The sequence below is a fragment of the Coniophora puteana genome (assembly GCF_000271625.1).
Source record: "Coniophora puteana RWD-64-598 SS2 unplaced genomic scaffold CONPUscaffold_7, whole genome shotgun sequence".
Lineage (NCBI taxonomy): Eukaryota > Fungi > Basidiomycota > Agaricomycetes > Boletales > Coniophoraceae > Coniophora > Coniophora puteana.
Genome location: NW_006913059.1, coordinates 694109 through 716429, shown reverse-complemented (window position 1 = coordinate 716429; position 22321 = coordinate 694109). Strand labels below are relative to the sequence as shown.

At 50.6% G+C, this 22321-nt stretch overlaps 7 protein-coding genes across 7 annotated transcripts; 4 read left to right on the top strand and 3 right to left on the bottom strand.

The window, feature by feature from the left end:
* Positions 1–76: 76 nt before the first annotated feature.
* CONPUDRAFT_165896 (MFS transporter) lies at positions 77–1983 on the top strand (the record flags this gene model as incomplete). Its single annotated transcript, XM_007771128.1, has 7 exons — positions 77–256; positions 320–385; positions 435–595; positions 655–789; positions 853–1009; positions 1065–1542; positions 1605–1983. The coding sequence occupies 7 exons, from the start codon at positions 77–79 to the stop codon at positions 1856–1858; spliced, it is 1431 nt and encodes a 476-aa protein (XP_007769318.1). The 3' UTR covers positions 1859–1983.
* A 1222-nt stretch (positions 1984–3205) lies between these two features.
* CONPUDRAFT_82621 (MFS transporter) lies at positions 3206–5214 on the top strand. The gene is made up of 7 exons (XM_007771127.1): positions 3206–3522; positions 3587–3652; positions 3701–3861; positions 3922–4056; positions 4114–4270; positions 4323–4800; positions 4863–5214. Exons 1-7 carry the CDS (start codon positions 3316–3318, stop codon positions 5114–5116), a joined length of 1458 nt encoding a protein of 485 aa, XP_007769317.1. The 5' UTR covers positions 3206–3315; the 3' UTR covers positions 5117–5214.
* Positions 5215–5586: 372 nt separating this feature from the next.
* On the top strand, positions 5587–7378 carry CONPUDRAFT_73500 (MFS general substrate transporter; the record flags this gene model as incomplete). The annotated part of the gene is made up of 7 exons (XM_007770915.1): positions 5587–5778; positions 5829–5894; positions 5954–6114; positions 6165–6299; positions 6358–6514; positions 6564–7062; positions 7125–7378. The coding sequence occupies 7 exons, from the start codon at positions 5587–5589 to the stop codon at positions 7376–7378; spliced, it is 1464 nt and encodes a 487-aa protein (XP_007769105.1).
* A 449-nt stretch (positions 7379–7827) lies between these two features.
* On the top strand, positions 7828–8917 carry CONPUDRAFT_56946 (uncharacterized protein; the record flags this gene model as incomplete). The annotated part of the gene is made up of 5 exons (XM_007770818.1): positions 7828–7928; positions 7982–8261; positions 8325–8473; positions 8520–8566; positions 8676–8917. 5 exons carry the CDS (start codon positions 7828–7830, stop codon positions 8915–8917), a joined length of 819 nt encoding a protein of 272 aa, XP_007769008.1.
* Positions 8918–9787: 870 nt separating this feature from the next.
* On the bottom strand, positions 9788–11571 carry CONPUDRAFT_82619 (uncharacterized protein). Its single transcript, XM_007771126.1, has 2 exons — positions 10358–11571; positions 9788–10298 (listed from the first exon to the last, which is right to left on the bottom strand). The coding sequence occupies exons 1-2, from the start codon at positions 11556–11558 to the stop codon at positions 10027–10029; spliced, it is 1473 nt and encodes a 490-aa protein (XP_007769316.1). The 5' UTR covers positions 11559–11571; the 3' UTR covers positions 9788–10026.
* Positions 11572–12462: 891 nt separating this feature from the next.
* On the bottom strand, positions 12463–13590 carry CONPUDRAFT_125096 (glycoside hydrolase family 12 protein; the record flags this gene model as incomplete). The annotated part of the gene is made up of 7 exons (XM_007771125.1): positions 12463–12629; positions 12693–12877; positions 12939–13004; positions 13060–13139; positions 13196–13233; positions 13292–13399; positions 13464–13590. 7 exons carry the CDS (start codon positions 13588–13590, stop codon positions 12502–12504), a joined length of 732 nt encoding a protein of 243 aa, XP_007769315.1. The 3' UTR covers positions 12463–12501.
* A 665-nt stretch (positions 13591–14255) lies between these two features.
* On the bottom strand, positions 14256–17848 carry CONPUDRAFT_82617 (alpha beta-hydrolase). The gene is made up of 12 exons (XM_007771124.1): positions 17500–17848; positions 17425–17447; positions 17176–17373; positions 16932–17122; positions 16847–16880; positions 16747–16793; positions 16629–16694; positions 16357–16574; positions 15828–16300; positions 15653–15777; positions 15117–15595; positions 14256–15059 (listed from the first exon to the last, which is right to left on the bottom strand). The coding sequence occupies exons 1-12, from the start codon at positions 17671–17673 to the stop codon at positions 14397–14399; spliced, it is 2691 nt and encodes an 896-aa protein (XP_007769314.1). The 5' UTR covers positions 17674–17848; the 3' UTR covers positions 14256–14396.
* Between the last annotated feature and the right edge of the window lie 4473 nt (positions 17849–22321).

The window sequence follows — 22321 nt, the reverse complement described above, 5'->3', positions numbered from 1 at the left end:
TTTCATTCACAGCTTCTTAGCTGTCAGATACTCTGTATCATCCACACTTTCACCTTGTCGCCATTCACGTTGTCCCATGACTCAACACGAGGACACTTCGGTTCAAGACGAGCATACACCTCTGCTAAATACTCAGCCGGAAGATAGCAGCAAAAAGTCGAGGACTCCACTACCAAAAGTTCAGATCGGCATCCTCACTCTCGTCCAGTTCGTGACACCGGTGTCTGCTCAGAGCATATACCCATACATCAATCAAGTGAGTTGTGCCCTTTCTATGCATGCTCTGCTCAGAACATTGATTCAAATTGCATTGTGATAGCTCATACGAGAATTAGATATTACACATGGCGACGAGACCAGGGTTGGGTACTATGCGGGTCTCATAGTGAGTGTTTGCTCGCTCACAGGAAGCTAGCCAGTTAACGTGCTCTCAGGAATCGATGTTCTATGTGTCGCAAGCCTGTACGACGTTATCCTGGAGCCGACTTTCAGACCACATCGGACGGAAACCTGTAATATTAATCGGACTCTCAGGCCTGTGCATATCTATGCTCTGCTTCGGCCTGTCGCGAACGTTCCTCACGTTGGTGATCAGGTATGCCCCGCTTCTGTCGTCAACTGTGCTTGAAATTTATTATGCTTGCATCCTTCCAGTCGATGTATATGCGGTGTACTGAATGGCAGCTCGGGAGTCATGAAGAGCATGATGGGCGAACTTACGGACGCGACCAATATAGCCCAGGGATTTGCGCTGCTACCCATTGTCTGGTGTGTCGGCGTGACAGTAGGGTGCGTGCCCTCTCCATCACGGCCCACGGGCTCTAGCGTCTGATACGCGCCCTTGACTTGTAGACCATTTATTGGTGGTATACTTGCGCGGCCTGCAGATAGGTGGCCGCATTTGTTCTGGGGGCAATTCTGGCACGAATACCCTTATTTTCTTCCTTGTTTTGCGATCACTGTAATGGTTGCGTTGATCACGGTAGTCATCGCGCTTTTCCTCAAAGAGGTGAACTCGCCCTATCATTCTTTCTCTTGATGGCCCAGTTGAGACGTCTATGCAGACGCTCCCAATGCGCAAAGCCAAAACACCATCGCCTGAAAGCCCTGAAGATGCTCAGGATACCTCCACCCCCGACGCTCCCTTGCCCATGCGTGCTCTTCTCATCCCATCCATCCTCATTCCAATCGCGAACAACGGCCTGCTCGCAGTCGTCGAAGCTGGATACACTGCCCTCCTTCCTCTGTTTTACTCCAGTCCTCCGAGTATAGGTGGTCTCGGTTTCTCACCTGCTGTCATCGGTACTTTGTTGGGTTGCTTCGGCATCATCGACGGGATCGCGCAGATTCTCTTCTTCGCGCCCATCGTGCATCGCCTTGGACCAACACCCACGTTCAAGCTCGCAGTCTCATTTTGCTTTCCTATCTTCGCGTTGTTCCCGATCATGTCGTGGTATGTCGCGAGATGGGGTGTCGACAGAGTGGTGTGGAGCTGTCTGGTGCTGCAGCTGTTGCTGCAAATTATCAAGGATATGGCTTATGGTGGGCCCATCCACAACCTGCTGTCTCATAGGAGCTGGAGCTAATCACGGCTGTCTGTACAGGCTGTGTGATGATGCACATCACCTCGTCTGCTCCTTCCAAACGTTCACTTGGAAGCGTCAACGGTATTTCTCAAACTATATCCGCTACGGCACGAGCACTTGGTCCAGCGATAGCCACTTCCATCTTCGCGGCTTCAAAACAATATAACCTACTGGGTGGAAACTTTGTCTATGCGGTTATGATGGTTTTGGCAATTAGTCTATTGTATCTTGGGAGCTGGTTGCCAGATAAGTTGCCCGAGAGGAAGAACTAGAACACATCTGGGGAGGCTTGGATAGACGTTGAACGAGGGAGGATGTTACAGTAGTTTAACGTTTAAGCTTAAGCTCCGTCAGTACCAGCATCAAGAATTTATGCCAAGGTCCCATTGAACGGCCCACCGACCTAATGACAGCTTGATTGAAGTTAACAGCCCCTGTCGGGGTGCAACTGCGTCGCGCCTGAGTTCGTCGTCCCTTTCGTCTACATTCATTACACATACATGGTCTCAGGACCCCCGAATATACCCTCAGATGGTGTTGTTAGCCGAGCTCTTAAAACCCCGGTGGACCAGAGTTGACCCCTCCGCCCAGGTATCCATCGAACCCCGGTCCTGCTAACACCCTCGCTGGAAGGTCAAAATCAACCCCGGTCTGACCCCTATCCTCAAAAAAAACCCGCTTAAAGTGCTAAAATTCGCCTCGAGGCTTGTAGATCATAGAAATACGCCTAATAACTGTAAAGCGTGTCAAGGAAGCATGTGAAGTGGGTTCTCATTACTATATGTCGGAATTTTGTTCGAAACTCTAGGATAACCAACACATGTGCGGTAGTCTAGCTTCCCAGAAGAGTGGCGCCCACATGTTCATTCAACCAAACACCAGATGAAGCAACTAGTCAATAAATGTAGAATCCTTAAGCCTCAAAATCTGGCTACAACATATGCCAATGGTATTTTGTTACACAGAAATTAGCAGCGCTCGACATCCGAATCTAAGTTATCTCGTTGGAGTTAAAGTGAAGAGCAATGGCAAGTATGTACAAGATTCCGACAAAAAACCTAGCAGAACTACCGTTTTTGGCAGCTTTTGTATGAAACTTTGATAAAACTCTGTAGATTTTGATGTTAAAACGGCCAAGTCTGCATGAACTTAGTTACCAGATCGAGCTGGTCGTCCAAGTCGGTAGACGGGCGGGCGCCTATTTTTATTCGCTAGGCAACCCCGCCAACTGAACCCCGGTCTCGCTAACACCCTCCCCCAATAGGTTCATCCAACCCCGGTCCCCGACACACCATCTGGGCCAAAGAACCCCCCTCCAACCCCGGTCTAGCTAACGGGCTCCGGCGCTGCCGCGCCATTTCAGCCCCGGTCCACCTAACACCATCTACTAGTATATTCGGGGGTCCTATGGTCTCGCAACCAGGTGCTCCTTGAGGGTCGTGCTATTTCGGGATTGGAGGGCAAGCTCCGCAAGAGCATATGAACTCTGGAGCGCTATCAGCCACTGGGAAGGAAGTGCCCGACGCGTCGCATCTTACGAAGAAGGCTTGCTGTTGACTCAACTCTGCGCCCATCCGACATTCAGCTCTCAAATGTTTTGCTAACTCTACTGTGACTCGGTCATATGCATGTAGACCGCTAGACACAGATCTTTTACTCAATCTTTTCCCAGAGATCCCTTAGAATCTCGTGGTCGTTTACTCCTTCATTTTGTTACCCTCCTCGTCCCATGGCTCACCGCGAGGATCGTCGCGAGGACCTTGGCGAGGCCTTTCAACTTGAAGAAGAGGATGCACCTCTGCTAGATGAGGCCCAGCCCGAAGATAGCAGCAAAAGGCCAAGGACGCCGTTGCCAAAACTCCAGATTGGCATCCTCACCCTCATCCAGTTTGTGTCACCGGTGTCTGCTCAGAGCATATACCCATATATCAATCAAGTAAGTTGTGCTCTTGTCTGTGAATACCCAGTTCAAAGTGTTAGCTAACGGCGTACTGTAATAGCTCATACGAGAACTAGATATCACACATGGTGACGAGACCAAGGTTGGATACTATGCGGGTCTCATAGTGAGTACGTGCTGGATCACAGGGAGCTACCAACTAAAGTGATATCAGGAATCGTTGTTCTTTGTCACGCAAGCCTGTACGACCTTGTCTTGGAGCCGACTTTCAGACCACATCGGACGTAAACCTGTGATCCTGATCGGGCTCTCGGGTCTAAGCATATCTATGCTCTCGTTTGGCTTGTCGCGAACGTTCATCACGCTGGTGCTCAGGTATATGCTCCTTTTGTCGGCCAAATTTTGCTGAAGCTAATCATGCTTGCAATCTTCCAGTCGCTGTATATGCGGCGTACTAAATGGGAGCTCGGGAGTCATGAAGGGCATGATGGGCGAGCTTCTGGACGCAACCAATATGGCTCAGGGATTTGCGCTGCTGCCCATTTATCGGTGTGTTGGCGTGACCGTGGGGTGCGTGTCCTTTACATAAACAAAATTCTTCAGCACCTGATACGCCTTGACCTGTAGACCATTCATTGGTGGTTTACTTGCGCGACCAGCAGATAGTTGGCCGCATATGTTCTCGGGGCGGTTCTGGCATGAATATCCTTATTTTCTTCCATGTTTCGCCGTATCCGCGTTGGTTGCGCTGATAGCGGTAGCCATGGCGCTTTTTCTCAAGGAGGTGAGCTTGTCGTTCCCCTGTTGCGCTCCACACAGCTGATATTTCTTTGCAGACACTCCCGAGACGTAAAACCAAAAGGTCATCATCTGAAAGCCCTGAAGATGCCCAAGCTGACTTTCCCTCCGACGCTCCTCCGCCTATGCGAACGCTTCTCATCCCTTCTATCCTTATTCCCATCGCGAACAACGGCCTGCTCGCCGTCGTCGAAACTGGATACAACGCTCTCGTACCCTTGTTCTACTCGACTCCTTTGAGTAACGGTGGTCTCGGTTTCTCGCCCGCCGCTATCGGCATTTTACTGGGCTGCTTCGGCATCCTCAACGGGATCGCGCAGATTCTCTTCTTTGCACCCATCGTGCATCGCCTTGGACCAACGCCCACGTTCAAGCTCTCCGTCGCGTTTTTCTTTCCTATCTTCGCGTTGTTCCCGATCATGTCGTGGTATGTCGCAAAATCGGGCGTTGACAGCGTTGTATGGGGGTGTCTGGTGCTTCAGCTGTTGCTGCAGACTGTCAAGGACATGGCTTATGGTGAGTTCACTCTTGATGGTTTAACTTAATGGACTTACTACTGATCACCGCATGTTGTTCAGGTACTGTCACGATGCACATTACCTCGGCTGCTCCATCCAAGCGTTCACTTGGAAGTGTTATCGGTATCTCACAGACCGTATCGTCTGTAGCACGAGGGCTTGGCCCAGCGATGGCTACGTCCAGCTTTGCTGCCTCAAAGCAATACAATCTACTGGGTGGAAATCTTGTCTACGCGATCATGGTCGCTTTGACATTCTGCGTCTTGTATCTAGGGAGTTGGTTGCCGGATGAACTCCCAAAGCGCAGGAACTAGAGCTCGTTATAAGAGCGTAAATAGACATAGGAAATATGTAATTGTACCCGGCGCTATGATGCCTCAGCCTGAATCCATGCTGCCGATGCTGAAGGCCCCGTTGACCGATAGTCCAATGTCTCATATAAAGGCAAGGGAAAGCCACCACCAGCTGTTTGATAATGTAGTCAGCTTGTATCGCGCAACCAAGCAGTCTTCAAGATGTTCAATGTGGTTTTCCGTTGTCGGATAACGGCCCGTCCGCGCGTCATTGGGTTCTGGCGTTCGTCAAGGTTACACTCGACGCTCGAACGCACATGTTTCCGCTCAAGCTCCTGTGACTTGTATAATTATGTCTCCTCAGGTCTCCGCAACCTAAGCTGACGACTGTTTGGATCTCTCTCGCGTTCATACCTAATTCACACAAGCCAGGGTCCCCCGCTCTTCGCTAGGGCCAATTGCAAGCTCGTCTTGTCGCCTTCTTCGTAGACATGACTTCAAGCCAGAGTTCCGACCCTCAAGTTGAGAGTACGCCTCTGCTCAATGCTCAGCCCAAGAACAGGGACGCTCGCGACAACGATACACCCAGGACGCCTTTACCCAAAGTACAGATTGGGATTCTATCTCTAGTGCATGTCGTCACGCCGGTATCCTCTCAGAGCATATACCCGTATATCAACCAGGTAAGCAGTCCCTTTATCAACGCCCTCGCAGTACACTGATAATGCGAAAGCTCGTTCGTGAGCTAGACATCACCCATGGCGATGAGAGCAGGGTCGGATATTATGTCGGTCTCATAGTAAGTACATTCCTGGTGCGCTAAAGGCTGGTTTTGAGCTGAATGATTTTTATGATCAGGAATCAATCTTCTTTGCCACGCAAGCTTGCACAACATTTGGATGGAGTCGACTGTCTGACTATGTAGGACGAAAACCTGTCATGTTGATCGGGCTCTCGGGCTTGTGTATCTCCATGCTCTGCTTCGGCTTGTCGCGGACCTTTGTGACATTAGTGTTGAGGTACGTATCAATTTCTCAAGATAAGAGCCTTCATTTATGAATGAGCTTAGTCGGTGTATATGCGGTCTGCTGAACGGGAGCTCGGGCGTTATGAAGAGCATGTTAGGCGAGCTCACCGACGCATCGAACATAGCGCAGGGATTCGCAATTCTACCTATCCTATGGTGCGTCGGGGCGACCCTTGGGTAAGTCTCCTTGGAACTATATTTGTTAGCATATGCCTTGACATGGTTTGGTTTGTAGACCTTTTGTGGGCGGTGTACTAGCGCGACCAGCAGATAGATGGCCGCATTTGTTCTCACAGCAGTTTTGGCAAGATTATCCCTATTTTCTCCCTTGCGCTGCGGTCTCCGTATTCGTTATCTTCGTCGCGCTCCTAATCGCGCTCTTCCTTAAGGAGGTGAGTACTCCTGCTCCTGCTCCACCCTGAAGCTGAAATCCACCGACAGACTTTGCCTAGGCGGAAAGCCAAAGAGCCACTGCTTATCCAATCCAGCGCACCCGAGGCTCCAGAAGACTCTAGCTCTTCTTTCTCGGTTGCCGAGGCGCCTCTACCTATGCGCGCCCTTCTTGTTCCTCCCATTCTTATTCCCATCGCAAACAATGGCCTTCTCGGAGTTATTGAGGCCGCACTTGCAGCCATGCAACCTCTGTTCTACTCTACTCCTACCAGTAGCAGTGGCCTGGGTTTCTCCCCTGCTACCATTGGCACCATACTGGCATGCTTTGGCATCTTCGACGGTCTTGCCCAGGTCCTATTCTTTGCTCCTGTCGTGAACCGAATTGGACCGAAGCGCACCTTTGAGCTCGCAGCCACAACCTGTGTCCCTATCTTTGTGTTATTTCCTGTGATGTCGTGGTATGTTGCACGGGGCGGTGTGGATAAGGTTGTATGGGCGCTTTTGGTGTTGCAACTATCACTGCAGATTATCAAGGACATGGCCTATGGTGAGTTGGTGGCTGATGCGATGTTTTTTTTGGGAGCGCAGCTGATTAAACCTTCCGTGTAGGCTGTGTCATGATGCATGTCACCTCTTCCGCTCCCTCTAAGCGTTCGCTTGGAAGCGTCAATGGGCTCTCGCAGACCATATCGGCCATATCACGGGCCATCGGACCTGCAGTGGCTACGTCCATCTTCTCCGCTTCGAAGCAGTATAACCTGCTAGGCGGAAATCTCGTTTATGTCTTCATGGTGGCGATGACATTCTGCTTAATGTATCTAGGGAGCCGACTACCGGATCAACTGCCTGATCAGAAACGCTGATTGACACAAACGAGAATAAATTCAGACAAGCGGCGTTCTTTTACACCACCATCATTGTATGACTTGGTCCCAAAGTCAGCAATGATTTTATGCATGGAGGAAAAGTGAGCAAGGAAAGCAGCAAAATGCCAACTTTATAACCGCGTTCGATGTTGCTTTGAAGACTGCATGGTCAACTCTATATGCCTGATCACCAGCGACGGCAAGTTCAGAGTATGTGGCGATGGCTGTTCAATATCCAAAGCCCCAGCCGCCACGACAGATTGCTCGCAAGCATATCATTGGCTGCTATCAATTGCTCTTCTCATGACCAGCGGGCTTTGATCCCTTCCAAAAAGCGGTATACCAGTGCGACTCGGAGGTCCCGAAGTTATAAACGATAACTTTGGCGATGTGACTGTTCCTCCCCGGCGTCTGCTTCCTCTTTTGTTTTGTACGCATCGACTCTAATGCCGACCGCATTCGTTTTACTGGACGATCAGTCCCCTCTCATCACCTATGATGATACATGGGCTTACGGTTATTCTTGGGGTGATGACACCATCAGCTAGTAAGCCATATACCACATTTCCAAAAGATTTCTCCATACTGATCTTTTCGTAGCTACTACCGTGGAACATTCACCGTCAGCGCTCAGCCCAACGCTCAGTCGGCTACGTTCTCTTTGAACGGCACGGGCGTTGCTGTCTATGGTAGCCAACGCTTTAATCATGGCGAGTATTCCGTATCCGTGGACGGCCAGACAAACACAGCAGACGGATATTCGTCAACGAATGCCTTTCAGAAGGCTTTGTTTACACAGTCTGGTCTCCAACAAGGCATGCATAGCATTACAATTACCAATACCGGGTCGGGAAATAAGACTGACTTCGACGTGGACTTTGTAAGCTCTATCGTGCGCGTCAATGTATAAGATATCTAATGCTGATCCTGGGATGTTTTACAGGTCACATGGGAGTTTGAAGTGGGGGACGATAGTCAAGGGCTCTTGTCTGTCCAGGTGCAGGACACCGATCCCAGCTTTGACTATCAGCCAGCTTCTGCGTGGAGCGACAGCCCGTCGCAGGCGTACATGTATAACAACGGGTCGGCGCAGTAAGTAGAAATTGATCTGACATGTATTTAATCTAATTGCTGCCAGCGCTACGTCTGTCGACGGTGCGTCCGTCACGTTAACGTTCACGGCAAGTTACTACCACCGGAAAACAGTGATTTACGTATGTGCTAATAGCTTGTACAGGGTAGGATAATTTGCCTACGCTTATTTTTTACCAGATCGCTGATGGACATTGCGAAGGTGATGTTATCAACCTCTACGGTACTGCCGGTCCTAGCAACGGATTCTACTCCGTGTCGATGGATGGTGTTGCTGGAGACACGTACAATGCGACGAGATACCTCACCTCATATCAGAATATTATTTATCACGCCAACAATCTTGGACCTGGAGAGCATAAGCTCACCGTGACCAGTCAACCCCAGGCCGGGGGTCAGTATTTAAACATCGACTACGCCGAAGTCATGGTACTTACGAAGTAAGTCAAATCGCCGAAGAATTATCATTGAGCAATGCTGACAGTTCGACTAGTGGAAGTTCGGCAGGCACTTGGTTGAATGACATGTGTGTGACTGGGCCGCTTGTCCTTCAGCTCTTCTCGGATTCTGCTGACAACTTATTTACAGTGCAAGCGCGAACGCGATACAGCCCCAGACAACTTCAAAGTAACGACGCTTTCCTCATATTTTCCCGACATCAAGCTAACATCCTTTGCTCAGAAATACTGACACTGCCGCAATTGCAAGTCTGGCTGTGCTCGGAGCAATCGCGGTGCTATTATTGTGTGTTATATACTGGCTTTGGCACCAATGGAAAGTAGCCGAGGATCGGTACACAGATTTGTGCAAGAGCTACCGATGGCCGGTAAGTAATGTTGCTCATTCCTCTGGTTCCACGATGGAGGCTGGTGCGGAGGGCATCGGTTTATCAAACATTCGAAATCGAGCCCTGCAGCCCGAGCCAGATGGCATAGCACCCCAGCTGGCGCCTGATGTCGAAGGGAATGAGATCGAAGTGCCTCCACGGCAGGCATCTAGTAGTAATAGTATCGGTGTAAGTAACATTTTCTGTGTTCTTGCAATGCGGAGCCTTGCTAAAACTAAAATTTCCGCAGCAACCAAACGCTACATATGTTTCCGGGCATCCTAGTAGGCGAACTCGATCATCGTTTGTACCGACCATCTCTACCGCTCTTCCAGAGTATACTGTACAGGGTCCTTCATTTTCCTTTTGACCAAATAACATTTTCTGCCTTATCAATTATCGAGCCTCACGTCTTAAGCAGCCGCCGGAACCTAAGTTGCTACTTCCAGATTTGCTTCAGCCGGTTTGAATCATAGAGAAAGAGAAGGCTGATTGAAAAACAGTCAGAATAATAAGATTAGTCTTATAATATCGATCCACATTAGTGCACCACACAAGCATCCACTATGCGTACATCCTGCGAAAATTTACGGGAGGAATCTTCCTCGTACTCGTTCCCGCGTGACATACTGGGGCAGAGTCTTGCTCGCTGTTCCAGTTTTCCTCACTCTCATCTTCGCCCTTGTGTCCCCACCAGACCCTATCACCTTCAAGCGCCGGCCACTCGTCAACGAGATTGGCGAGTGTCTGGAGATGACCATATGCCGCGGGTTGGGGGCCAGAAGGACGGCGTATTGCCAACAATGTTAGAATGATGGCGAGGAAAGTAAGCGCGAAGCAGAGATTCCATATCTATGATGGCGTGAAGATTAAGCTGGCAAGGAAGAAAGAGCAATTGCGCGATGAAGTGTCGTACCTGTGCGGCACCAAAACTAAGGACATTGTATTGATTACCGTTTGGGATCACTGCAGCAACTGAAGCGAGCGAATACATCCAATCTAACGCAAGGTCAGTAGCCTAATCAGCTGAATGTAACCTACGAGACGAATCGACTCACGTAGTACGGGTTTAGCAACCAACAGCAAAATCTTGACAGGGTTAGCCAAGAAGCTCGCATATGAATTTGCCATCGGCTTCGAGCCACTCGAGCGACCAATCCTCCGCCAGATCCACTCATCATGCAAAGAATTGGCGACAACCTCGACATAGTGTAGCACCAGTGTCATCCAGCTCTGCGTCAAGAGATAGATCACGAAAAACATGGTCCACTGCTGCGCTTCCGTCGCATGCGCGAAGAAAGGTGACGATACGACATTGTAATTCGCGCCTGGAAGAAGAGACCATGGCAAGTGGGTATATGCCGTGTTTTTCTCCGTGAAGTAGAGGGTTACACCGCCCAGGATGATATATACAACTATGAGGCCCCATAGAGCGAAGATCGACACACGTACGCCACGGCGCGCCTTCCAAAGCGATGGCTGGCGGAGTGCAGGGAACCTAGGACATGGAGCCGATCCTTGGTCCACAAGGGAGCACATGCTTCTTCCATCCACTCGGATGAGTTGTCCGTCGTTTATGAGCGCGGATGTCATCTCAAGAGCACCAGTCGTCCATGTGATGATGGGTGTAATGTGGAAGGCGCGAAATGCAACAGACGCTTGGATGAGGATGCAGACACCGAGTACAATGAGGGGATTGGCATTGATGTAGAATGTGTAGCGGTCGGAGCGTTGGTTAGTGGTTTGCATGGTCAAGGAGCTAGACGCAAATGTCAGGGCTAGAAGCATCGACATGGAGATGTTGCCCAAAAGGCCGTTACAGCCAGTCCAACGATCACGACGGGTAGCACCCGTAAGTCTTGCAAGGGTGTTGTACTGGAGTCGACCTTCCCGCGCCAACGCGGATCGCAGTGCGATTCCATGCGCGAAACCGATCGCTTCTGTACATATCGTGACACAAAAGTTGAGGAGTAACCTTGCAAACTCTTGGGCGGTCGAATCTGCTATGAAAGATATGACACCTGCGTCCTCGTCCGGTATGAGAATCAAAGTGACAACTCCCAAGACCATGCAGGAAATGCCGAAGACAATGGCAAGGATGAGGCCAGTTACGGCAAGCCTTTTGGGGAGCTTATTGGATTTCGAGCGGGGAGAGGAGGGTGTTTTGAGAGCAGATTCACTGATAGAGGGTTCGGAGGAGAGCACATGGTGAACGTGATCGTTGAGCTCCCCATCCTGGCGGTCATTGGGATAGCTCATCCCTCGGAATGATTAAGGGACGAAGGCAACTGGATGGTTAGAGGCGACATGAGGTGAATCCAATGCTGTGTCGCATTATCGGTAGCAATCGCGGTGCTGAAAGCCCGTGTAATAGTAGAGTTGGTTATGAGTAAGTCGTACTAGGTGATTGACCTGCGTGCAGAGAACATGTGCTTTCGTAGGGATGGAGAGTGATGCATGATGATTGACATGAGCCGTTACGAGGACAAGAAGAATGGGCTGCTAGACGCGGCTCGGCTTATCCCGCATCCTAGCTCAGCACTGAGGCTGGGGAATGATATTAATGAGCGCTCATTCTTGGGTTACCGGTGCCATCATCTATTGCCCAGAGTGTCGTAAGCAACCTTGATGACACAAGAGCCGACGATGAATGAAAACGCACCGATACCCCACTGGTTGTTGCAGAGCTCCATTCCCCAGCGTCGCGTCCGAAGCCGCGTCTAACAGCCCATTCTTCTTGTCCTCGTAACGGCTCATGTTAATCATCATGCATTGAGCATTTGTTCATACTTAATGCAAAGAGGTTTAGCCTAACGCAGGTCGCGACGGACCATTTGTATGTCCAAGACTTGCCTCCCTATTATCACACTCAGATCCATTGATATGTTTGATTCTTTCAATCTGCTCACTTTAGCTTGTCCTCACCGAACATAGTATCCAAAACTGACACTTATCACAGCTAATAACCTCGGGCAGGGAACACTTGAATTCTGTCACTTTATCACCAAACAATTGTCGCATTAATCATACGACACATCCCTATAAGCGCAAAACAAACACCGATAGAACAACCGCAGAACTATTGACAAACTATTGAAGCCCCTCGATCCCTATATGCACAAAGGTACAGAACTTTACTCCGCAATTTCCATAGAACCCCAGACTACCCAAACATATATGAGACGGGCGAGCGGTGCCAACCTTACGTGCTGACGGAGACGCTGTAGCTGTTGGTGTAAAGCTCAGCAGAGCCGGTGAAGGGCTCGGTACCGGTCTCGATGGATTGCAAGTACAAGTCGGACGATACGCCTTCATTCTCGATCAAGTACTCTGTTTGCAAGATCAATGTATTCAGTTTTATCGGAAGAAGCGCTTGTTAATGAGTAAACTCACGGAAGAACTCGTTGAGGTCCTCGCTGAAGTCGTTGATGTTGCCGTCCTGGCTGACGAAGGAGATCGTCTCCCAGTTGGAGTTCGGGCCCGTCCAAATGTTCCAGGTGTAGCCTGCGACGGTCACGTCCGAGGTAGCGAGCGAGCCAACGGGCTGGATGCCTCCGAGACCAGAAAGCCAGATCATGCTAGACGTCACCAGAAGTCTCGGTTGGTGTTGGTTTATTGCCAAAGGTAACGTCTACTTACATCTCGTAAGAAGAGTCAGCCGAAGCCTGAGCGCCGTCAGCAGTGGTACCAATCCAGATGTCATAGCTGTTATAAACAATCAGCACAACCGTTTGTTCCAAGTAAACGAGATAAAGCTTACGAAACATCAGCACGGATACCGTCGGACTCGGTAACGTAGTCCCAGTTCCAAGCAGTGGGGGCCGAGGTGATCGAGCCGAGCTAAAGAAAGCAGTGTCACGAAACTAATCAGAGATGGGTGGCTCTTGCAGACGCACAGTAACACCCATGCCGGAGGTAGGGGACACATTGGTATCTAAGAAACATCTTGTCAACGCGCGAGCAGCATTTTAAATACCAAAATTCGCACTTACAGGTCTTGACATCGTTCTCATTGTCAGCCCAGGTCCAGGTAGTAGACCAGGTAATCGTATTTCCGGAGGTGCTGATGAGCGTCGCGGTCTGGTTACCGGTGCCATCATCTATTGCCCAGAGTGTCGTAAGCAACCTTGATGACACAAGAGCCGACGATGAATGAAAACGCACCGATACCCCACTGGTTGTTGCAGAGCTCGTAGTCGCCCTGAGTGACGCACTGGTACTGCTCAGTGAGCGTGGTCTGGCTACGAGCCACGGCGAAGAGGCCGGCGACGAAGGCGAGCGAGAGGAACATGTCGATTTGGCTGCGAGTGCTAGTTGCAGAGATGGATAGTCTTCCAACCTGACTTTGTCCGGTTTCCTCGCCCTGGCTTTATACCTGTCGCCATGAACAGCATTAGCATTCTGCTATGGTCCTTGTGTGGGCAGAGCTGCGTGACCGGCTTCCGAGGCTGCTCGCAAAGTATCGTGCGTTGACTACGATTGAAGTGCGAGATTCTTCCGGGCGTCTAAGGAAAGAACAGTGGAAGACAAGAGATCAGATCAGTCTCCCATGGTCGCTGCATGATGGCAGTGGAGCAGCTATATAGTCTGATAAACATAGGTTTAGCCTTGCTTTCTGCGTGATCACCAGGCCAATCCGCCGAGGGAACATACCCACGACCACCACTAAATTTTACCTGGACGTGGCAAAGTAGTTACGCGCAAATAGAGGTCTCTTGGAATGGATCACCGTGGGGCTTCAAAGAGCATTCAGAAACAACCATCCCTGGCGTTGAGTCGGGGAAACGTCGTACACAGCAAGCTTTCGTGCCTGAACTGTGCCTGAAGATGTTAAAAGCATACCTTTCGCCGACACGCGAGAAAGAACAAAATCTGACAGGAAAGCTGTGTCATTATTGAAGGGGTGTTCGCCTACAACAACTATACGTGGTACGGGTATATTAGCGGTATACCTTTCCTGGGTATGCACCATGACGTTAGTACTTTAGATATCAGAATTTCGAAACATTACAAGGTATCATTTGATAATGAGGGATATCCATCCTTTCGCGCGTCTCTAGACTGTTCTCGGATCTATGTTTCGGGCCATTTATTGAGTCAAGACGTGGTCTCCTTCACAATAGATGGCATCTCGGGTACTTGAGGCTCGGGCGAGTCAGATCTATTCTCTCCACGGTGGAGTGAGAACAGCGACCTCCTTCGCGTAGGGGGGCCAACGGACTTTGACCGAGCAGGCTTCTCCTTTCCGGGGGATGCAGTCAGGTAGTTGGCCATGACGGTCCATAGGCTATTCGCACTAAAAGTGCTGCTGGATTGCAAGATGGCCTGGTCCGCCACACGGGCGAGGCTACGAGCTTCGTCGGTATCGCGCCTCGACACGATGCTGCTCGGCGGCGGGCGCTCGTCGTTGTCAAGCGCCCACGACCACAGCCAGCTGTCCGGAGCCGCCTCGCCTTCGCGCAGGCGCTGTTGGACGGTCTCCGAATTTTGTAGGCTTTCCAAATTCTTGACGGCGTCTTGCTTCGCCAGCTCGAGGTTCTTCTTCCGCTGCTTTTCGATCGTGCGGAACTCGCGGTGAAATTTCTTGGCGTACTTGGCCTTGCCATCGAGGTAGCGCCGAACAGCCAGCTCGGAGAGCACACCGATAATGTCAGGCGGGACGTGGAAAGCATCGAGTGCAGCCTCAGGCTCAAGGTCCCGGATTACACCCTGAGTTGATACGCGTTCGCGAATCATGCCTTCCTTCCATGTAGCAGGGCCCTATAACAAAAAGAAAATTGAAAAGGCGCTAAGCAGTTGAAGGAATTAATGACCTACCTCAGCGCCATCATAAACGCTCGGAACCCCAGCAGTGCGGGGTGCTGGACCGGCACCTGAAATTGTTGAGCTACGGAATCTTGCGCCTCCAACATCGCTGGAGCTCGAAGGCGCTGAGAGAAGACCATCGGATCCAGTCGACGATGAGGGGGGGACGGCAAGAGTGTTGCCGCGCAACAGCGTGCCTGCGCGCGAGAACGAGCGCTTAAAAGAGCGCACTGATCGTGTGGATTCAAGAGTCTTGCTCGTAGACCTCATGTCGTTCATAGACGCAGACTGAGCCAGAGCGTGTGGTCCGTTCTTCAGAGGAGATTGCGAACTTGGGGACGTAGGAGACGCGGGTGGGGACACAATGGGGAAAGGGTTCTTCTGGGGTGCCACTGAACCTGTAACATGCTTGATGAATGTTGCAATTGCTCGGTAGCAGAATTTTCCAGGAGTGGTGAAGGCGAAGAGGATTGGCAGGACATGGGCCGTATCTGAAGACAAATATATTTAGGTAAAATAGTAAATTGGTAGGACGGTGACGGAGCTACCATCGTAAACCTGTAGATGGATTGGCGTGGGCCCGAACTTTTCCTCTATGCCAACCAAAGCCGGGTATAATTTCCGTGCCTCCTCTCGTATAGGAAAGCGAGATGGATACGCCGCCTTATGTGCACTACAGAAGATCTAGCAATCAGCCAGTTTATTAGGAAAAGAGCGACGTACGTGTAAATTATCTCATCTCGCAAGACTTCCTTTTCGCTCGCGATGATGAGCAACGGCGGGAGACCTCCCATATACGATAGAACTGGACTGATGAGAGGATGCCCTAGCATGCTGTTCTGCGCATACAGTTGCACCTGGTCTTCCAAAACCAATTCCTCCCCAGATTTTGCCACCAACCGGATGGCTGGGTCCTCGGCAGAGCCCACAGGTGGCAGCGCTGCCGTAGCGCCGACGTTAATGGGCATCTCTGACGGATTCGAGGGCTCCCCAACCTCCGTGATGCTGAACTTCGACCCACTCCTCAAATGCTGGGCTTTCGCTGGGTGCAAACCGGGTCCCTTGGTGCTCATTCGACCGATTTGTCGGATTCGGTCACGCAGACCTGAATGAACGGTGCGCGTGAAATCGTCTGAGGGGGGAGGCCAAAGTGCGCTTGGCTTCTGCATCGACATTCCATACTCCGGCATCACGTCCTGAGGACCAATAGTAAGTTCACGGTATAATGAAGGCACGCGTAGAAGCAGCTCACGGTAGCGGTGTTGGTGTGAATGCTCGGGAAAGAGTGAGTCAGGTCACACCACGGAGAAATCAGGACACCGCCGGCAGGCAGCGGCAGACCCGTGTCTCGAAGTATCTGCAACAGCGCAATGACGAGGCCACCTCCTGCGGAGTCACCTGCCACGACGAGGTTTGAAGGCTTGACTGGCCGGTGGGAGGCTTCCTTGGGCGGCTTGATCAAGTATAGGTCTGAAAGGAAAATACGTCAGAATTAGAACATTTCAGCATGATTGTTTCACCGACAAGCTGCCAGAATGTCTTGCAGAGCGCATGGGAAGGGATACTGCGGAGAAAGACGATAGTTTAAAGCTAGAATTCATTCAGCTTTCCATTTGAAATAAGCGCTAAGACAAGGACTCACCTAGTACACGTCCGTTGATCTTCCTGGCATGCCTTTGAATGCTATACCTGTTATAATATTTCAGCTTCGATTTCTCGAATCGACCACCGGACAAGCATACCTCTCTTGATCCAAGCTTCCAAAATAGTAGCCTCCTGGGAAATAAATAAATCAAAGCGTCATCATCCTACACATGGAAGACGAACCACCGTGAGAATACAGGATGCATCGCATATCGTCCATGTCCTCGCTATAAACGTTGTCCTCCTCCGAAGACGATGCAGGAACTTCCTGACCCGTCTGCGGAGGAACCGGGATCGACTGCTTCTCCTGCTCCTTGTATCGCCTCTTCGCCTCTTGCCAGTCTTTTCGGGCAGTGATCCATTCTGCGTCGATTCTGTGTTTCGCCGTCATCAGATTTACAAATGACGTCAACGAAGATTGACTCACCCATCAATTCCACGGACTTGCCACCACTTTGTGCCTCCAACCAAGCGCTTGACCATGTCCTCGCCTCCCATTCCTCTAATAAGGTGTTCGGCTGCTTCGTCACAACATGACATCGGGATGACCACTCGGATGGTATGAACCCAGGGAGGCGAAGGGGTGCGTGTGTTGGAGAACGCTTGCATGTCCTCGACGGTGTGGCTGTAACGATGTCATGGGCTGTATGCACGATGGCAATGTGTCTAGACGTACAAAGCAGCAGCCTGAAAGAATTTCTAACGCGAAGGGGTAAGGACTAAGGTTGTAAGATGGGCGGTGATGACGTACTTTGACTACGCTGAACGCTTGGTCATACAACATCTCATCCTGTCGAAGCTTTGTGAGTCCATTGGCCTCCCTCGCGCTTGCCTTCTTCATGCGATCGATGTAGTGTTTGACCAAGGTCTCCAGAATGGTCGGGCCGAGCTTCAGACCTGCTTCTGCAACCAATGGGTTAGGCATGGCTGAAGGTTACGTGAGATGGTCGTATGAGATGTCGCGGATGAGTTAAAGGAGCAGAAGGTAAGGGTGTTAGAGCACGTTGTGCATGCAGAGGTAATGGGGGTTCAAGGTGCGCGTAGAGAGAAGAGTGCGAAGGTTTAGTACGTTTAGTGATGTAAGGAGTGCATTGTGAGGGGCTGAACCCAGTTGGAGTGGGCAGCGGCTAGTGCCAGCGCGGGGTGCCTTGGGGTCGTCGCGGTCTAGTCGCGGTCGGGCTATAGGATTTCGCCGCATCCCCGACACCCGACACCCGACACCACACGACTCGTTACCTGACACTTTGAGAAGTTTGAGTTCCCCCAGTGTTCCCCCTCCTTACAACACTTCATGATGCTGGGGCCGTGATTGAAATATTGACCCTGTACATATGGACTATGCCTTTTATCAGCATAAAAATTGCTGGTCATTGACTACAATCCACTTTTTTCCTTGTCTTGTTAGGGACATCTTAGTTGCATCTTCAAGTTAGTATTATTGCCAATGCCATGATTGCCTTACAAAACATTAGCTCCAAATTGCAGTGATGTCACGATAAAACATGTGCTTTGATAGCTCATCAGCATTGTAGATATCCAGCATATATGTGATGCCAATTGAAAAAATACCAAGGGAAGACTTCTAAGGGTTGGGCGACTTTCAGGATACAGTACCATGGATTCAGAGTTCATGGACCTGACTCGGACCTGATGGACCCGACACAGACCCGACTCGGACCCGACTCGGACCTGACACGGACCTGACACGGACCTGACTCAGACCCGACTCGGACCTGACTCTGACCCGACTCGGACCTGACTCTGAGTCGGGCCTCAGCCTGACTTAAGATAACACCTAGCCTTATATCTTGGTTCCCTGCTTATTCACTGCTCTTCCTGCTCCGAGCTCGCCTTTGATTTAAGTTTGCCCGTCGCATCATACTACTGACTTGTGCCCATATTATAACAGATTTGAATTAATCTCGATGTACACTGCAGTCCTGACCAACACCCGACACTCAACCAACACCCGACACCCGACCAACACCCGACACCCGACATCGGACTCAGCTCGACACTTTAAAGTTACCCAACTCTAGACATCCATTACAAGCAATAGCCCAAGCCCTGGCAGCTTTCATGGCATGAATTGGAAGTCATGTCACCGCTGGTAATTCTTGTTGTCTTGTTGAGAGTAGTATAACTAGTACGGTACTACGGTGGAATAATAGTTCGCTGAGACAGGCTCTGGCCGCTCTCGTACTGTGATCCCACGTCAGAATACACGGCCAAATTTCTAAAAGGCCTGGAATATTTTTGAGACATGAAATCGTGCTAAATTTGAGTTTGGAAACCCGTCAGGACATAATCTCTCATAAAAAAAATCCTTGAAGTGTTAAAGTTGCGGGATCCCTCTTGATTCAAGGATCGGTGAAATTGGGCGTTATCGGGGACCCACGTCAGAATGCACGGTTTGTAATGCTTCCGGTGGCGGTGGTTCACGCCAAATTGGGAAGGAAGGCGGCTTAGGCGAGCCCCAAAAAGGGAATGCGGGTTCATTAGTCGCGTGTCGCTAACGGCGTTACGGTGGCTATTGGGCGTGATAACGTCCCGAGAGGGAGTTCTTCAGCTATTTGAAGTTATAGAGAGTTCCTGCCCTTATGATATGCCCAATTGTATCTCAAAGTCAGCTCAAGAGGCGTAATTAGCACCCTTGACCTATTCAAGCTGTATAGCGCAACTGTACGAGTGCCTAAAGTTTAATAAAGCTCAAATTTTTTCAAAGTAGCCCATTTTTCACCTTCTAGTACTCGTAGCTCGTCATCCAGATGTTATCCGGCCCTGAAAACGTTATGGCACATTGAATATGATCCAAACATAATTTTCATGAATTTACTTTGAGAGTTTTGCACGGGAAACGGGCTAGAAAGCGAAGTGTGCATCCTGACGTGGGTGTGTATTCTGACGTGGGATCACAGTACATGTTACTTTGAACTAATTATTCCTCTTCCATACTATTATACTGGTCTCAGAAAGTCGTTGAATCCGGAAGTCTGGCGCTGCGCGAGCTGCGACGCAGTCCGGCAGGTACGGCGGGTACGGCGCGGTTGCGGGGTCCCCAAACAAAGTCAATTGCATGTGATCTAGCCGCGTCGCGCGGATTTCCTAGCCCTCCTGTACTTTATCTTATCTATAACCCATTCCCATTTCCCTGTGTCCCCCGGCATTATTCCCAGTTTGAGCAGCTCGAATATGAGCAGATCACCGCGAGTTTATCGAATGTTGTCGCAACTTTCGCAAAGATATCAGCATTATCCAACTGAAGGACTTCTAAGTCTTGTCTAAGTCGACAGCCTCCACCCCGTCAACCTATTTGCCCCATGTCCACCAGCTCCTTCTATCCATGGCCACGTCTATCTGAAGCCAGTACACTCCTATCATGTGGCAGGGTCTTCTAGGCCTTATCTGATCGCTTCCACCGCTCGAGGAAAGAGAAGAGGCCAGAGATCATTGCAGAAGTATGAGGAGCATGGGTGGGACAAAAGTATATGTGAGTAACCCATAGCTTTCTATTCCGAAGCTCTCCTCATATACTAGGCAAGTTATCATGCCGGCCGTGGTTTTGATTTCGACTAAGACCCCAAAACCCCTCGCGACTTGCCGCCGGACTGCCGTACCGAGCCAGACCAGCGCGATTGCCGGACTTCCGGTTTCAACACCGTCCTCACTGGTCTGTTGCCAACCACAGATTTGTGGACATGCGCCATACATTCTAGTTTGAACATTTGCTTACTATGCTGATATCGACTTCTGGTTTTTACTTCACGAAATTACGATGATATTGCTCAAATATTGCTGAGTCGTGTGGTGTCGGGTGTCGGGTGTCGGGGATGCGGCGAAACTCTGTGGTCCGTCGCGGTCAACATCCGAGACCGATGCCGGCACTACTGATCCCGAAAACACTTTGCCATCTTCAACCAATCCTCGACATCCTCACACCGTCGTAAGCGAAAACGATGGACTGAAATACAGCGCTATTCCTTTATTGTACAGTGGATCCGATACTACTGATACTATTATGCGATACACTTTTCCTGCCTTGGTTGTCTACGCAGCATTCTTCGCTTCGTAGGCACCCTTCAGCATCGCCCACCAGACGATCCCAATATCGTCAGTGCTGAGCTCAACGCCCTTGTCCTCGTTCTTGGCCAAAGCAGCCAGGGCACGGTCTTCTGGAATGCCTCTCGGCACCTCCGGTTCCTTATAATCTTCGATCAACACCCTGATCATGTCCCTGTCGAGCTCGGGGTGACCCTGCGATGTGAAGACATGGATCTTCTCCAGCGCCTTGAGATGGAGCTCAGGCTCGTCGAGATCATCCTGCGCATCGCCTGGGATCTTGACCATACCCTGGTTCCCCGTGAGGTCGGAGTGGCCCCAATTGTCAAGTCCTTTGACAGGAGTAATGTCCTTGTCGATAACCATCTCGGCGCTCGGTCGGGTGCTGTACGGGACGTTGCCTCCATAACCTCCGCGTCCGCTATCACCCATGCCACCGATCTCGGTGTTCAGGAGGACATGGTCTTGGTGAAGCTCTTGGAGGGTCTGGTGATAATGCATCAAGTTTCTGTATACGCCGGAGAGCCCGGAGATGACTCACCAAGGAGCCCCTTTGGAAGACGCTCTTCCCGACGTCGTTTAGGATGATGTTGGTGGGGCCAACCTCCCAGCCTTTGGGGTTCCTGTCTACCGCATGCCCACTAGCGAACGACAGGATCTGGTGCCCAAAGCAGATGCCTGCCATTCGTTAGCCGGAAATTATGCTTAAATCCCTCAATGCTCACCAAATAATTTGATGTTCTGACGATGGTCGATGACGAAGCGGAGGTAATGTTGCAGCCTCCTGATTTTACCTTCCCACTTGTCCTTCTCCGTCGGCTCCTTCAAGTAGCGGACACTCTCGCCTGCGAGCATCTTGTGAGTACGTTTTCAGTGAACGATAGATCAAATCTACCTGATCCAGACACGAAGATCGCGTCAAAGGTCTCAAGTTCGTCCACGGACGGGAAACGAGGATCATTCTCGTCAAAAACGGGGGCGCCCTTGGGAACCGGATCCCCGCCCAAAACGTCGAAAGCTACGGTCTGCAAGCCGTCGGCGATGACGGTGAGCTCGGGGTTGAAGATCTTCTGGCTGGGATCCAGCGGGCTGGCGACCTTGGGGTTCTCGGTGAGGAACTTGTGGAAGATCTCCCGGGTGCCTTCGACGCCTTCAGTGTACATTTCCGCGAGCTTTCCTTCTACAGGACCGCACACGAAGATGGCGACGCGAAGAGGCTTAGGGGACATGATTGAGGATGCTGAAGCTGACAGGCAATGTGCTGCTACTCGGTGTAAAGTATGCCTGGTGTCCTTATATACGAACGCAGCATCGTGTTAAGCCGATTAACACAAAGCGCGCAGAGTGACATGCTTTCTATTGATTTAAAGACTTCAATTTATTCCAAGTTGACAGATAAGCTGGTGTGAGAGAGGAGCCCGACCCCGGGGCAAGTATATCTCGTCGACTCCAGCACAATTGACGGGTCCTCGCAATCGGAGCTTCACGAGTGCCTTCGCATCATTCCATATGAC

Excerpts from the sequence above, each read along its gene's own strand:
- CONPUDRAFT_82617 (XM_007771124.1), bottom strand. The coding sequence starts at position 17,673 with ATGCCTAACCCATTGGTTGCAGAAGCAGGTCTGAAGCTCGGCCCGACC. Across the intron at positions 17,374-17,424 it reads TTCTTTCAGGCTGCTGCTTT|CCACACCGTCGAGGACATGC; the intron begins GTACGTCTAGAC and ends ACATCGTTACAG. Across the intron at positions 15,060-15,116 it reads GCGTTTATGATGGCGCTGAG|GGCCCTGCTACATGGAAGGA; the intron begins GTAGGTCATTAA and ends TTTTTGTTATAG.
- CONPUDRAFT_82619 (XM_007771126.1), bottom strand. The coding sequence starts at position 11,558 with ATGAGCTATCCCAATGACCGCCAGGATGGGGAGCTCAACGATCACGTT. Across the intron at positions 10,299-10,357 it reads GGTTGCTAAACCCGTACTAC|ATTGGATGTATTCGCTCGCT; the intron begins GTGAGTCGATTC and ends ACCTTGCGTTAG.
- CONPUDRAFT_82621 (XM_007771127.1), top strand. The coding sequence starts at position 3,316 with ATGGCTCACCGCGAGGATCGTCGCGAGGACCTTGGCGAGGCCTTTCAA. Across the intron at positions 4,057-4,113 it reads TGTGTTGGCGTGACCGTGGG|ACCATTCATTGGTGGTTTAC; the intron begins GTGCGTGTCCTT and ends CTTGACCTGTAG. Across the intron at positions 4,271-4,322 it reads TGGCGCTTTTTCTCAAGGAG|ACACTCCCGAGACGTAAAAC; the intron begins GTGAGCTTGTCG and ends ATTTCTTTGCAG.